General features: G+C 33.7%; 1 protein-coding gene across 2 annotated transcripts; it reads left to right on the top strand.

Annotated features, from left to right (window-relative positions):
* The first annotated feature begins 15 nt into the window (after positions 1–15).
* Positions 16–4,557, top strand: LOC140957624 (uncharacterized). Of its 2 annotated transcripts, none has more exons than XM_073414955.1 (7): positions 16–221; positions 493–939; positions 1,096–1,148; positions 2,192–2,229; positions 2,681–2,999; positions 3,193–3,497; positions 3,709–4,557. In XM_073414955.1, the coding sequence occupies exons 1-7, from the start codon at positions 200–202 to the stop codon at positions 4,307–4,309; spliced, it is 1,785 nt and encodes a 594-aa protein (XP_073271056.1). In that variant the 5' UTR covers positions 16–199; the 3' UTR covers positions 4,310–4,557. The 2 variants fall into 2 exon arrangements, with proteins under 2 accessions (XP_073271056.1, XP_073271057.1); XM_073414956.1 differs by having other exon boundaries at positions 56–217.
* The last annotated feature ends 10,312 nt before the right edge of the window (positions 4,558–14,869 follow it).

The following is a 14,869-nucleotide window of genomic DNA, read 5'->3' as shown; positions in this document are numbered from 1 at the left end:
AGAGAAATAATAAAACCTTGCCAAATTCGCATATCGTTATCCAGCGAGCGGTCACCTTTGGACACTGGGACGGGCGTCGCTTACCAGATTTTCTTCCAGAATCAGCAACCGTTTTTGCTCCGATTAATGTTGGTTCTTCATGGAATCTCCTCAGTGATCAGCGATTTTAATCGTATTTGTGCTTCGGACTTCTGATTTGATGAGTTTCCATGCCTTTGTAGGTAAAAGCAAACCGATTGTTGGTTCTTTTGCTTCCATGTTTGTTTTACCGTTGTTTCGTTTTCGGTTCAAGATTCGTGTTTCTCTTGAACGCATGATATCCTTTTTGCCCATTTAGTTTCTTTTATTATTTTTCAGTATTTTTAATTAGCATAATTTATGTACATTTCGATTTGTGGATATGAATATAGCTTCATTTGCTTCTTTTTGTGTGTAAATAATAATGACTATGCGTCTGTCATCCAATATTTGAAGGACATTCCTGTTTTGCAGATATTGTTATTTCACAACCTTGCACTTGTTTCCACAACAATATATTCACATTTAGTTCCGAAAGAAGCTTTCACAGTAAATCAGTAATAGACAATGATAGGCGATTGGCATCTTCGTTTTCTTGGAAAAGTATTACTAGCACTAAGAAAGTGGGTAAGAACATTAACTTTGGGAGGATTGAGGTACGCCGAGGTGGGCTGATCATTAAGGCTATTGCTACCCTTGAGATAACCAATATAGCTTGCAAAAATGAACAGTTGAAACGATACCGGAACATGTTAAGGATGGATATTGATTCAATAAGGTCAAATGCTTATGTGTGTGAACCCCAAGCTTCTGGTGAAGACTCAACTGAGGTGTACGAGAGAAAGAGGCTGAGACGGAGCATAATTTCCAAAGCAAACAAAGGGAACACTCCTTGGAACAAAGGCAAGAAGCACAGTCCAGGTACTGATTGCTAGGCCCTGTAAATGTCTAAAATATTAATTGCATATTTTTGTGGAGTTTTTAGGTACTGATTGCTAGCTCCTATAAATGTCTAAAATATTAATTCCATATTTTTGTGGAGTTTTCATTATTTAACAATGTTTGCGATGTTTGCAGAAACCCTTCAGAGGATCAAAGAGAGAACCAGGATTGCCATGCAAGATCCCAAGGTGATGTCATTTTGGGAACAAAGTATTTGCTACATGAAATTTCCTGAACAAAGAATTTTGATTATGGAATTTAAACAATGCAAATCTTTATAGTTAATTTACATTGGTTTTCCTGAGTATATCTGTTTTGAAGTCCTTGTTCAATTCTAAAAGTTTCATCCCTGCCCTTGTGTTGATATGTTGAGCAAATTGTGTGTAGTTTTGTTGATGACCCTTTGTAATATAATTTGATTTTTTTCTATAACTTGTGCAATTAATTACATTCTTCGTAAAAAAATGTCAACATGTCACCATCAACCTTCAGTTCATGTTTAAGCAGTGTTCTAAATGGCGGTCGAGGTGGCCGCCTAGGCACGGCCCTCGACCGCACCGCCTATGCATGAGGCGGGTGTTTTAGGTGGCCCAAGCTATACGGCGTTGTCGAGGCGGGTCGAGGCGACGAGCAGGCGGGCGAGGCGGGCAATCAAGATTTTTAAGTTGTAGTCAACAATTTTAAAAACCTAGCCAACAATTTTAAAAACCTGGTCAACAATTTTAAAAATCTAGTCAACAATTTTAAAAACCTAGTCAACAATTTTGAGTCCGATGATGAGAGGATCATGGATGTAGTAGATGGTGCATATGTAGATGATTTGAAAGATTAGTTATGTTTAGTTTACTACTTATTCTAATGATGAAATTGAGTGAAACTTTGAAATTTAAACTTAGTTTTTTGGTAAAAGTAATTATATTACTTTGTTAGCATAATAGCATTAATATGATGATGAATCTTTATTAATTGCACATTATCTAGATGATATTATATTGTATGAAACTTCTTTGTGCTTAAAAATTATTTAATTGCACATTTTACATAAAAAATGATGATATATGATTATCTATATTGCATGATTATCTATTGCATGATTATCTATGATTATCTATACAAAAAATTACTTAAAAAAATTCAACCGCCTAGGCGGCCGAGGCGGTAGCCTCCCGCCATTTACAACCTTGTGTTTAAGCTTTGAAACTGTAAATAGCTGATGGTTTTTGGTACGCAGATTAAAATGAAGCTGGTTAATTCGGGACACGCGCAAAGGTGAATAACTTCTTCAATTTGCTTTAATATTTTTTTCACCTCTAGCATTTAGCAGCTGCTCTTCTGTTGAATTATAAATCTGGAAGTTGTACAATAAAAGAGAGTAGCTTATTCAATGGAAATAACTATATGAATAGGTGGTTGGATTTAAAGCATCTATAACTTGTCTCCTCTTTTACCCGTCCTAAGTATGACTGAAAGATCTCCAATCCATGTTTTTTTCTTTGAACTGTCAGTGGAAACACTACCTGCTTTGGCATGGTTAGACGAATTTTCATAATTTTAGATTATTATATGTGAAAAAGGATAAACTGGTGTTATGACTGTAAGATAAAAACTTGAAATACGTGCTAACTATCAATGAATCTAAATAATCGCTTATTTGTTGTTTTCCAGTTGTTAGTGCACCCTTTTTTTTACAGCATGTTGTTTCCTTCTCCTGTCTGCACAGTGAAGAAACTAGGATAAAAATTGGAGTGGGTGTTCGACTTGGGTGGGAAAGACGACGTGAAAAATTGATGCTGCAGGAGACATGCTACTATGAGTGGAAAAAGTTAATTGCAGCAGCTTCCAGAAAAGGCCTTCTTGGTGAGGAAGAATTACAATGGGATTCATATGAGATTTTGAATAAGCAGCATAAGAAAGAATGTCACCAAAGTGTTGAACTTAGAAAAATTATGTCGAGACCCAAAGGAAGCAAAAGGGCACCCAAGTCAGCTGAGCAGAAGAGGAAGATAGCTGCAGCCATTGCTGCGAAGTGGGCAGATCCTGTAAGAGCTTATTTTCATCCTTGAACAAAATATTCTGTTTTCAAGTCTTATTAATAATATGATGTCTTCTCGTCTATAAAACTGACTTCTTGGTATCTTAATCTTCTAACCAGTGTAGTGTGAAGATGAATATATTGTACCATTAAGACAATGGTTACTTTGTTATTGACCTTGTTGCGTTTAATGCTTATAGGAATATCGTGACCGGGTTTGCTATGGGCTGGCTAAATATCATGGGATACCTGAAGGGGTAGAAAGAAATCCCCGAAAAATGCCAAGTATTGATGGGCAGACTCGAAAAACAAGTACAAGGAAGAAAATTGAGTCTGATGATCTTGCAAAGCATGAGACTAAGAACCAAATAATTAGACTGAAGAAAAGCAACACAACACTTTACAAGGATCCTCTTGCAAGTTCCAAATTGGAGATGCTAAAAAATATCAGGGCACAAAGAGATGCCGCGATAAACAAAAAAAGTGAAGCCATTTCTAGAGCAAAGTAAGTTTCCATTTACCATCAATGGACAAATAGTTCTGGTTAGACTTCTGGGGAAAATACCTCTCAATACATGTGAACATATATAATCACTTTTCTCTGGAGCACGCTTAGGTTATAATGCAGAATAAATTCTCGAAATTCTATGCTTGAGTTGCTATCATAATCTGATAGCCAGTGTGATTTTCTGTCTTTGTTGTATGAATAAATGCAGGTTACTGATTGCTGAAGCTGAGAAGGCTGCAACTGCCCTGGAAATAGCCGCCAAAAGTAGCACTCTTGCTCAGGCTGCCCTATTGGAAAGCAGGGAGTTAATCTCTGAGGCAATATCTTTCATCAAATTGATGGAGGACGAAGATCAAGTCCCTTGTGATCTTTCAGAGTCTATAACCGAACCAGTACTTCAGCAGACACACACAAATACTCAAATATTGTCATCAAGTGATGGTGACTCTGACGATTTAAGTTTCCACACGTATGCACTTTCAGATACAGTGAATGAAAATGCTACAAATTCATGTTATGGTGATTTCGTCAAAACCGGTGAAAAATCTTGCCAGACGAGTTCTGATGGTTTCCTTCCCCAAAAATCAATCAACAATGTGCATTGCACGAATACAACAATGAATCTTGCTGGTCCTAAACGAACTCCAAATGGGATTGCAAGTCACGGGAAGATTTCCTTATTGAACGGAGTAGAGAAAAACATACAATCTGGTAAAGCTGAAGGTCCTCAGATACAAGTGAATAAAACCAAGAAATGGGTGTGTGGGAGACTGGTCGAGGTTGAGGTTGAGGTTGAGGAGCAAACGTAGTCAGTGCATTTAGTTTCGTAGATTTAATTACGAAGCTTAGAGTATATAATCAACACATGGTTGTATCAAAATTCCTACATAGTTTATGGACTCCACAAAATTTTCATGTCACAACGGCCTCGACTTGATTTAGATTCTCTGTCCTAACACTTCCAGCTAGCTTTTAGAGATCATTTGTAAAAGTTTTGAAATCTATTATCTATCATATCTATCATATCTATAAATATGTGATTTTATATATGAATTTTTATTTATTTTTTTATTAATTGTTTGTTTTAAATGTGTTTATTTTTAGGGAAATTGGACTTCACTCTCCAGCCGCCGTTTTTTTTTGTGTTCAGTCCCTGGGTACTTTTTTAGTACCACATTTCCACATGAAGTGTACCACATTTCTACATGAAGTGTACCACAATTTGTATGACATAGTACTACAATTTTGTGGGTAGGGAGTGAACTCAAATAAATGTTTTGATTGTGGATTTTTCACCAACTTCCCCTTTATTTTTCTCCATATTCATGTTTAAATATGTTTGATTATTAATATTTAAATTTTTTTTATATCTATCCACATTATAATATGTTATTTTTAAAATTTAGATTTTTTTTATTTTTTTACTATGTAAATTAGTATTTGGTCTTTTTATGCTTATTCACATTATAATATATTATTTTAAATCCAATGATTTAGATTTTTTTATTTATCTTCTCATTATGTAAATTAAATTAATTAAAGTTTAAAAATAGCAGATTGTTGAATTGTGAATTTTTTTGGTGTCTTCTTAATTGTTTTTTCATGTCTTTGTTTTTTTTTTTGTGACGTTTGCTATAACGTGTGCGTTTAAAAAAATATTTTTTCCAAAGATTTATATTTAAAAATCACTTTATAAAATATGGTCACAAATATTATTGTGATATATCATTTTTATTAAAAAAAGGTATTTAATTTTTAGATTTCTTTACTTGGGATCATTGGCTAGAATTTATGTGTTTAAATAAAATTGTTTTGCAACCAACATTTTTTGTGGTTTATATTTTTAAATTATTTAAATAAAACACTGTAAAAGATCGTTGTGATTAGAGCCGTCGATTTGGGTTAGATCCATCAGTTTGGCCCACTCCGCCAAACAATTTAAGTGGGTTGGGTTGAAATTTTGTCAACCCATTTAAAGGTGGCCCTAAATGAAGCCGCACAAGTTTATATTAAATATATATATATAATATTATCGATTTTCAATCATGAATTCTTCATATAAATGGGAGAATAACGTCTCGATTTTAAAATTGTGATATTACTATCTTGTCACAAATTGTGGGTTGTTGAGATATTTTGGTCGTCGCTAAAAATTGAGTGTCAAAATTGACATTTGAATTGTGTTTTTGGGTTCCTGAAAATCGTCAATCTATTATTTTTAAATTATTTTTATCAGCATCGTGAGGGGAAAAAATGTTTATTGTAATATATAAATATTATCTTCTCTTTAAAATATTTACTTTCATGTTTGACATGATATGGGTATTGGCAAAATGAGAACCAAATGAATATACAAAATTTGGGACGAAACCAGAATTATGTGGTAGTGGGAACTAAAATATAAATCAATAAATTTTTAGTGAATTTATCGATGTTAAGATGCATAACAAATCTTATATCATAATATATAAAATTTCAACCTTTTAAATGAAATAAATCAAACGTATATGAAATATACAATATTTCATTTCAAATAGAATCAAGTAATTTGTTGTAATTGTGTTTTATTCTACAAAAATTCTTATCAAACTCAGTGATTATTGATTTAACATCTATGAAATCAGCAAACTAAATAGCGTGTCAATCAAACTAATTGAGTAACAACAAATTCTTGAATTTTCTAATTAGTTTTTATCTTGATAATTTGTTTCATCTAGTATTTTAAATCATAAGACACTGTTACCATAACTAAACACACGAACTTTTTTTTAAAAAAATGTTCATAAAGAGTTAATCATTAATTCATATTAGAAAACAATTATCAACATTCTATATTGAATACATTCTAATTAATTCAGCACATATGCTAAAAATTTTCTAATTAATTAAGAAAAATTCATTTACAATAATCATACTTAATCTTTTTGGACTAACACCATTTGTGTCATAAGATATTCATCACAATTATTTATTAGTATGTTAATATTTAAATCTGAATTATTATGTATTTTTATGTATATATATTTTTTTAAAAGTTCTTAAATAATGATTTAATACATTTATTTGACACTTCAATATTAATATTTTAAAATATATTAATTTTGTATGTATATTGTGTTAGAGTAGATGTCCTGCAAGNCGTTTCTTGGTAAGGGCATAGAGATGTCCAAACATGCAGATGGGTAGTCATATGATGATTATACCGAACAACCCTCCCTCGGACTTTCCAAGTGGTTATCATTCATCAGAGGATAAGTCTGTGGTTATGATTGTATACCATTAGTCCTTACGACCTGAGACAACACTGAGGCTCTATATGCTAGGACTGTGCTTTGACTCATTTATCGGCTCCAGGAGAGTCATCAGGTGGCGAGGTTGGGTATAGTTGCGACACATATAGGAGCCAGTGTAGTGTAGTCGGGGATTCACTGCTCACCTACGGGTGTGGATATCCTATGTGATCTGATGAAATAATAGTGCGTGGAATCTCTGGCCAGAGTATGAGATGTACGTTGGAGAAGGAGTTCTTTAATAGTACATGCGATGCCACTATTCATATGTGTCACATAGTTATCGAATTAATATGCAACCCTCGATGAACCAATGGTTGCAGATTCGATCGGGATATATGAGATGAAGGGACCGTACTGTACGTTAATCATAACCGACTGGTTCTTGCTAGCACTATCAGTGATATCTAGGGAATCATGGGGCGATGCTACTAGACGCTTTTACCATGATTCGATGGTTGGTTTAATCAGAAATATGATTTCTGGCATTCTCATGATCAATTGTTGAAACATAGAATGGGGCAAATTAGGGTAAGCCCGAATAAAAGATTATGTCCTGAATCACAAAGAGTTGTGAACCCACGGCTAGCTGTATCCCTGAATCATTGAAGGTCGCACAAGTACTGGATTATTTTGTTCCTGTTGAGATAATAAATTCAAGGAGCTGAATTTATATAAAACATTGAGAGAATAAATTCAAGGAGTTGAATTTATATTATGATATATTAAACTCAAGGAGTTGAATTTATGATAATTAAATTTTCAGAAAATAAATTCAAGAAGTTGAATTTATGAGATAGTAAATTCAAGAAGTTAAAGTTATGAAATTTGGAAAGAATAAATTCAAGGAGTTGAATTTATAAAATTTGAGGATTTAATTTATTAAACTCAAAAGTTGAGTTTATTAAATATTAAATTTTGGAGGTGATAAATTCAAGGAGTTGAATTTATAATTTAAATATTAAATTCAAATGTTGAACTTATAAGGGATTTAAATTAAATGTAATAGATATATGTATAATGGGCTTGTAGGAGTACAAGACCATCATACATATTATTAAGGTTCTTAATTGGACTTTAAAAGATTAATTAATTAATTAAACTAGTTGAACTAGAATAATTAATTGATTAAGCTCATTAAGTATTTAATTTAATTAATTGGTCCTAAGCTTATATATATTTGTATTAGGCTTAGAGTCAAAGAGAATTCATTCAAAATTTTTGAAAAACCCTAGCCTCCACATGAAAGGATTTTTCGAAAATCCTCCTATCCTTTTCCCTCAATTTTCGGCCACTTCCTTTTGGGAAAAAGATTGAGCCGTCTCTCAAACCTTGATCTCCAACGTAAAAATCTCTTCTAACTTTCTAGTGCAAAGTAGAAGAGGAACAAATCTTCTAGTCGTGGACCTAATTAGAAGGATTGAAGGAAAGAGTTTTTGAAGAAAGTTCGTAGGGGTTCATCAAGAACTATATCCGTCTATACCGGATTAGTTGGAGCCAAGTGATTTAATTCACCAAAGGTATAAAATTCTAACGCCCTATGAATGTTTATTTATAAAACCATATGAGTGCTTAAAACAAATATATTTTGATTGTCAAAATAAAATAAAAATTTTAAAACTTCCGCTGCGTTTTGGGCACGAAAAAATCGAGATCCAACATATTGTATGCATGCAACACTTCTAATCCTGATTATAAAAATTCTAAAAATGAATTAGGTAGGACATAAAAAATTACACAATTAAACAAAAGAAATAAAATAAAAACTAAATAATTGTCTACTACATATAAATTACTAATATTGACTTCTAAGGATTGAAGGTGGTGAGAGTGGAAGCCACTATTTACAAAAAAAATCAAAAGATAATGTTTGAATGAATCATACTGATTGACTACCATACTGCAAAGTTAGTTAAGAAAAAATGAAGGAAAAAAAGAGAGTTAATAAATAAAATATCATAATTGACTAAGTTGAATGAAACTCATATATATAAGTATCTCACTTGGTATAAGTAGTTAACTCACCTTATGTTTTGTCACTTCACAAAATTAAAGTTCATGTACTGCAGTGTTTACATTTTCTTAATTTTTCGCTTGATTTCAAATTTAATTCAATCATCTACTGGTCTTTAAATATTTTTTAGAATTTTTTCTAAGTACATAATCTTAAATGTGATCAATTAACCAAATAATTGTTATACTTTGTATACAACAATAAATATATTTATACATTTGAAGATAGAAATAGTAATGTATTGACAACAATAAAAAAAAGAATGTTAGAATTAACACTGTGATTATCTAATGTCAATATTAAATTTAACATCCTACATTCGAAAATGTGTTTATTGTGATAAAGACAATGATGATAAAATAAAAATAATAATTTATTTATCATTGTAACGTAATAATAATGCGATCGTTCTTCAGAATCAAAAACTGTTGTACTTCGACTTTTTCATTGAATTGTATAAACAATTCTCTCAATATTTTTAGCTGGATAAACATGTTAAATATAATAAAATTAAATAGTAGAATCTAATAATGAGTAGGAATGTATTAAATCAACTTTCAATTTGGGTTTCCGGATTTTGTCAACATGCTATGTATTTTTTTTAAAATATACATTATCAAATAAATGAAAATGATTTTTTTCTCTACTACTTATGTGGAATATCAAATATATATTCTACTCAAATGTCTTATAAATTCGTATGATAAAGTAATAGGCTATTTATATAAACTTATTTGTTGGGTACAATAATTGATCATGTTGGGTAGAGCAATTGAAATGTTGCGCTTGAGCTGCTGCACTATTTAAAATATTTGAGTTGCACAGTTACCATCATCTATAGCTTTTGGTAAAACAGTAAATGCTCGTTCCTACAATTGACATCAGAGTCAAGTTCAAATTTGATTCTCATTGATTAGTGAAATTATGAGGAGATTGTTTATAAGGTCCAAAAACTAAAATGACGTAATCTAACTGCATGCAAATCTAGGAGAAATGAAAAATAGCTAATTAAATAATTTTAATTGTATAACTTGAATATGATATGCATGGTTGCATGTATAAAATGTACTTTCTACATAAATGCATGTAAACCGTATTTTTAAAGGTTATTCGAGATGCAGTCAAGGAACGGAGACCGAAGGCTGAAAAAGAGAATATTTTTATTAAATAATTGATTTGGATTATTTAAAATAAGGTTGATGCTTTATGATGTTTTTAAGAATAAAGAGTTTTGAGCTGATTTTATACGCCGAGACGTAATTTTAACGGTATTAGATTTTCGACTAAAATATGAATTTTTCGAGAATTCGACTAATATTTTCACGAACTTTCCTAAACAAAATATTTTAAATATGCACTAATGAGCTTAATGGGCCTATTGTATGATCTTAATGGGCCTAGGCTTGTTTACTTGATAATTAACAAATTCTTTAAAGCCTAAACCCTCCCCATTAACCCCATCATACACGCTCCCATCACACAACCCACACAAGACTCCTAGCAGCCTCAAACATACACACACACACACACACACACACACACACACGAAGCTTGAAAGAGGAAAGTCATGTTTTCTTGAAGGAAATCAGCAAGGGTCCTCCGTTCGTCGTCGTTCTTCGCATCTCAACGTATTTGTCGTGCGTAATATACGCAAAGACACGCCCTAACTTTCTTTTTCTCATCTGTCACATCCTATTACGTGTTTGATTATAGTTTGCATGAAAAACATGATTTCCTCATGATTATTTTCGTTTTTATGCATGTGGTGTTATTAAATTATGTTTTCATGTCCCAAAACTTGATATACTATTGCATGAAGGGGCTGCGATCATAGAGACACCAAAAGGGAAGAGTTTAAGGGTGTTTAAGCGTCCCTAGATCACGGTTTAGAGGCTGCACACGAATTGGTATAAGGCTTGAACATAATTGCATGCTTTGGTGTGCAAAGGTTCGGTTAGGAGGCTTCGCAGCGTGCGGCTCAAACCAGGGCTCGACCAGGGCTCGGGATGGACGTGACGAGGTGTGGGTAAGAGTCCTAGCCACGCTAGGACTTAAACACGGCAGTAGGGAAACAGCCCATGCACGATGGGACTCTTCCCAAGCCAACGAGAATGGTTGCTGTGCGTGAGGAGTCTTGGCTCGGCCAAGGTGGTCAGGGCTGGGCTAGGATAGGTCTGAGGGTGGTCCCGTGAGGGTCACGAGGGTAAGGGATCGGGTGGTGATCAGGCTAGGAGTCCTAGTGCGTGGGGAGTCCTAGGCGCAAGGGTAAAGGCACTCGCGCGGCTTCTTGTCTTCGTGCAGGAGGTTGCTGCGGGCTGGTTCAAGGGGTCGCGGCTGGTCATTAGGGTCCATAGGTGGTCTCGGAAGGGCTTGACTCGGGGTGGCTTGGGTGTGGCTTGAAGAAAATGAGAGTTGGCTCGAGGGTTAAGTTAAGGGTTCCGTTTTAGGGTTTTAATGGCTTAGGGGTAGAACATGGGTCCACGGGGGTGGCTCATGGCTCACAAGGGTATTTTAGGCAATAAAAAGTCTATATTTAAAATTTGAGATTTTAATATTAAAGTTTGAATTAATTCGGGATTTAAAACGCTTTACGAATTAATAATTATGAAATAAATAGAAAACCATGAATTTAAGCCAAATAAAAATATAAAAAATTTAATTTAGGTTTAAATAATTATTTGGGATGATCTAGAGTTAATAAAAGTAAGAAAAAGTCAAAATCGAGAAATTTTATGTCTATGGGTAAAACGGTCATTTTACAAATGAAAAGTATGAAACGTCTTGGCAGTGTCCTGAATGCTGTAAAATGTGATAATAAGCTTATTTTAAATTGTTTATGGAATTTTATGATGAAACGTAAATGCTAAAAGATATGATGTATGCTTGGTTTAAAAGGAAAATGATTATTATATGCATGGATTTTTATAAAGTGATGAAAATATGAAATTTTGAAGGAAGTGAAGTAATTGTGACTAAGTTTAGGTTTGTTAAAATGAATGATGATTTTACATTTTGAATTCTTTCTTTTGAATTTTCAAATTTAGTTGGGATGTTTTATTTCAAAATGGTGTCAAAATACTTTACCTATATGTAAATATATGTTTCGATCGAATTTAGAAAAGAAAAGAAATTTTTTTATATTATATTTTAAAGAAAAACGAGTTGTGGAGGTTTGAGTTTGTGGGGACTGATAAGGCCAAATCTTGCAAAGAATTTAGGGATTTGATTTAATAATATTAGTCCTTATCTAATATTTTTATCCCTAATTATGTGCTTAATTGAATTAATAATTGTAGATTTAAATAAAAGAGGAAAAATGATTAAATTTGAAAATAAAATAAATTTACAAGACTTCAAAAGAAAAAATACTAAAAGAAAGGAAATAAAATATTTTTATATTTTATTATCTTGATATTATTGAAATTCTTGATAAAGATGGAGCAAAATCTTTGAAAATAAAATCTACAATATTTTCTACAAGGGTTAAGTTGGAGATGGGCTTTAAAAAATAATTGAAGGAGAGGCCCATTGAGAAGAAAAAAGCGTACAGCAGCATATAGACGGAAGGAAGGGCGCAGAAAAGCCGTAACAGAAGACGGAAGAAAAGAAGAGATAGCTACTGTGAAGTAGTATCAGCGCGGAAGAGAGGAAGAGTGAAGAGCAGAAGCAGGACGAATTCCGCACACATGCTACTAATCACTGAGATTTCTTTCTTCCCTTCTTAATCATGTTTTCTACATTGAATTTAAACAGTGATTTGCACTTTTATTTTAAATTTATGGAGTAGATTTGTGGAGACCCGGACGCTAATCATGTTCTTAATCGTCATTGAGACTAATTAATCAATTATAATAAACAGGGTCTAAATTTTTTTTTTAAATATAACATCAAATGCGGAACGTAATGGAATCACTCTACTATACATATCAGTATAAAAGTAAAGTACAAGTCTTGTACTATATACAATCATTTACAAACTAAGGTTCAACTACTAAATATCAAGTGTTCAACCTTATCTCATATCAAGTCCGTAGTCTCCACTCTAATCACGATATCTCTCTTCATCTCCTCGATCCTGAACTTGTCCCACCTGTTGTCATGCACACATACAAACACGACAACAGCCGGATAACTCCGGTGAGAGCACATCTCAGTATAAATCAACGAAACATGCAATCATATAATTAATATAAAGCATGAAGCAGATATCAGATATATATCAAAATCTGAAACATAATTAATATCAAACTATCAATCATACTCGTGACTTCACGACTCAGACTAGACTCAATCCTAGTCTAGGGATCTCGGTTTCCAGACGTTGGTATTCCTATATCGACCAACAGTAATAGAAGAAACTCCGATTCTATTCACGTCGATATAACCAAACATCCAGTGTCTTGACCTATCCGTCACAGACTGTGGCGCTATCGCCAATACACTATCTTGTGACATCGTGCAGTGTGCCCGTGGCGATCCCGCCACTATCAGGTACTTCTGTCACAAGATCACTCATCTAATATTCGTCTAACACATGCTCTCTATATATCAATAGAAGAAGCATATCAAATACAAATCAATGCAAATAATAACAAATAGTATGTGATTTAGGGAAACACAAGTATATCCTACTTGTGTCGATCTCCCAATACCACATTGACTTATACCTTTCGTTTGTAGTCTCGGTCTGAAGAAACGGAAGTTCTGAACTCAAGATTGTCTCTGTAAATCTGAAAGGACCTATCGAGAATAATAATATCAACATTCCATTCTCAATTTACTACTGAATCTGATTAATCTGAATTTAATTCAAATCATCGGCATAACGGCACAATCTCAATATCCCCGTAAATACCATATCGACAGATATCAATTACAAAGCATAACCCATATCCGATACAATCTGTAATCAATCAATAATCTAAATATGTCCCATATCAATCAATATACTCTGAAAAATTATAACAATTCCATAATTAATCTGTTTCTCAATCTGACTTCGATTTTACGATGTCTAATATGTCAAGAACCTCATATATGAATCATATCCGATTCTGGCAATATCATAATTTCAAGACATATCAAAACGTAGTAAAACTTACGTCTAGTTGTAGCTTGCGTCGATAAGAACACAATACTGAAGTCGGATTCAAGATCGGACAGACGGATTTTCCGCAAACTTCAAATTTCTACAAGAAAAGGCGTAAGGATTTTCACCACTTTCCTCCTGAGCTTTTCTCGGTTACTTCTGAATGCTAAATGAGACACTTGCCAATTTGATATATATATATATATATTGCATGCCACTTGCTACGTGTCACTCTCGAATTTTTGTCCAAAGCCTTTCGCGCATATGCGCGACTTCATCCCGCGCATGTGCGCGCAACGTTCGGTTCTCGCATCTTAGCCCTTCGGCAGCTCGCGCATATGCGCGTGTAATCTCCGCGCATGTGCGCGACATGCTCTGGAAATCAATTTTGGCTACTGGACATCTCGCGGATGTGCGCGCTCCCCGTCACGCATGTGCGCCTACTTCTCTGGAAATGCATCATGGCCACTGGACTCATCGCGCATATGTGCGCGCTCTGCCGCGCATGTGCGCGTAAGGTTCTGTTCCACACTTAAGCTTCCCGTGTAGCTCGCGCATATGCGCGCCCTCATGCCGCGCATATGCGCGAGACCTACTGGTCACGCAACAAGCATACCCATGCTATTCCACTTCCATTTTCGTAGTGATCCGGCTATAATCAAATCACTATATCGATAATTAAGCTCAAATTACCGTAATAAAATTTCAGGCATTACAAGATTTTTATAGACTAAGGCCACGATAGGGCCGAAACAGATTATTTTTGATGTTTTAAGTCTGATTCAAGTAGATTATTTATTTTATTCATTGATTGATGTCGTTTATCATGTGTTCTTTTAATCTGGCCAATTAAATAGAATATTTGTTGGTTAATCTAAAACCGGAATGCGATAGATTAATATTTGCTTCACACATCAATCAACACATGGCTAAATTGACTAGAAATAGTATTGGTTTCAGTGTGCGACTGTAGGTT

The sequence above is a fragment of the Primulina huaijiensis genome, chromosome 14 (genome assembly GCF_012295235.1).
Source record: "Primulina huaijiensis isolate GDHJ02 chromosome 14, ASM1229523v2, whole genome shotgun sequence".
In the NCBI taxonomy this organism is placed as follows: Eukaryota; Viridiplantae; Streptophyta; class Magnoliopsida; order Lamiales; family Gesneriaceae; genus Primulina; species Primulina huaijiensis.
This window is presented reverse-complemented; position numbering and strand designations above follow the sequence as displayed.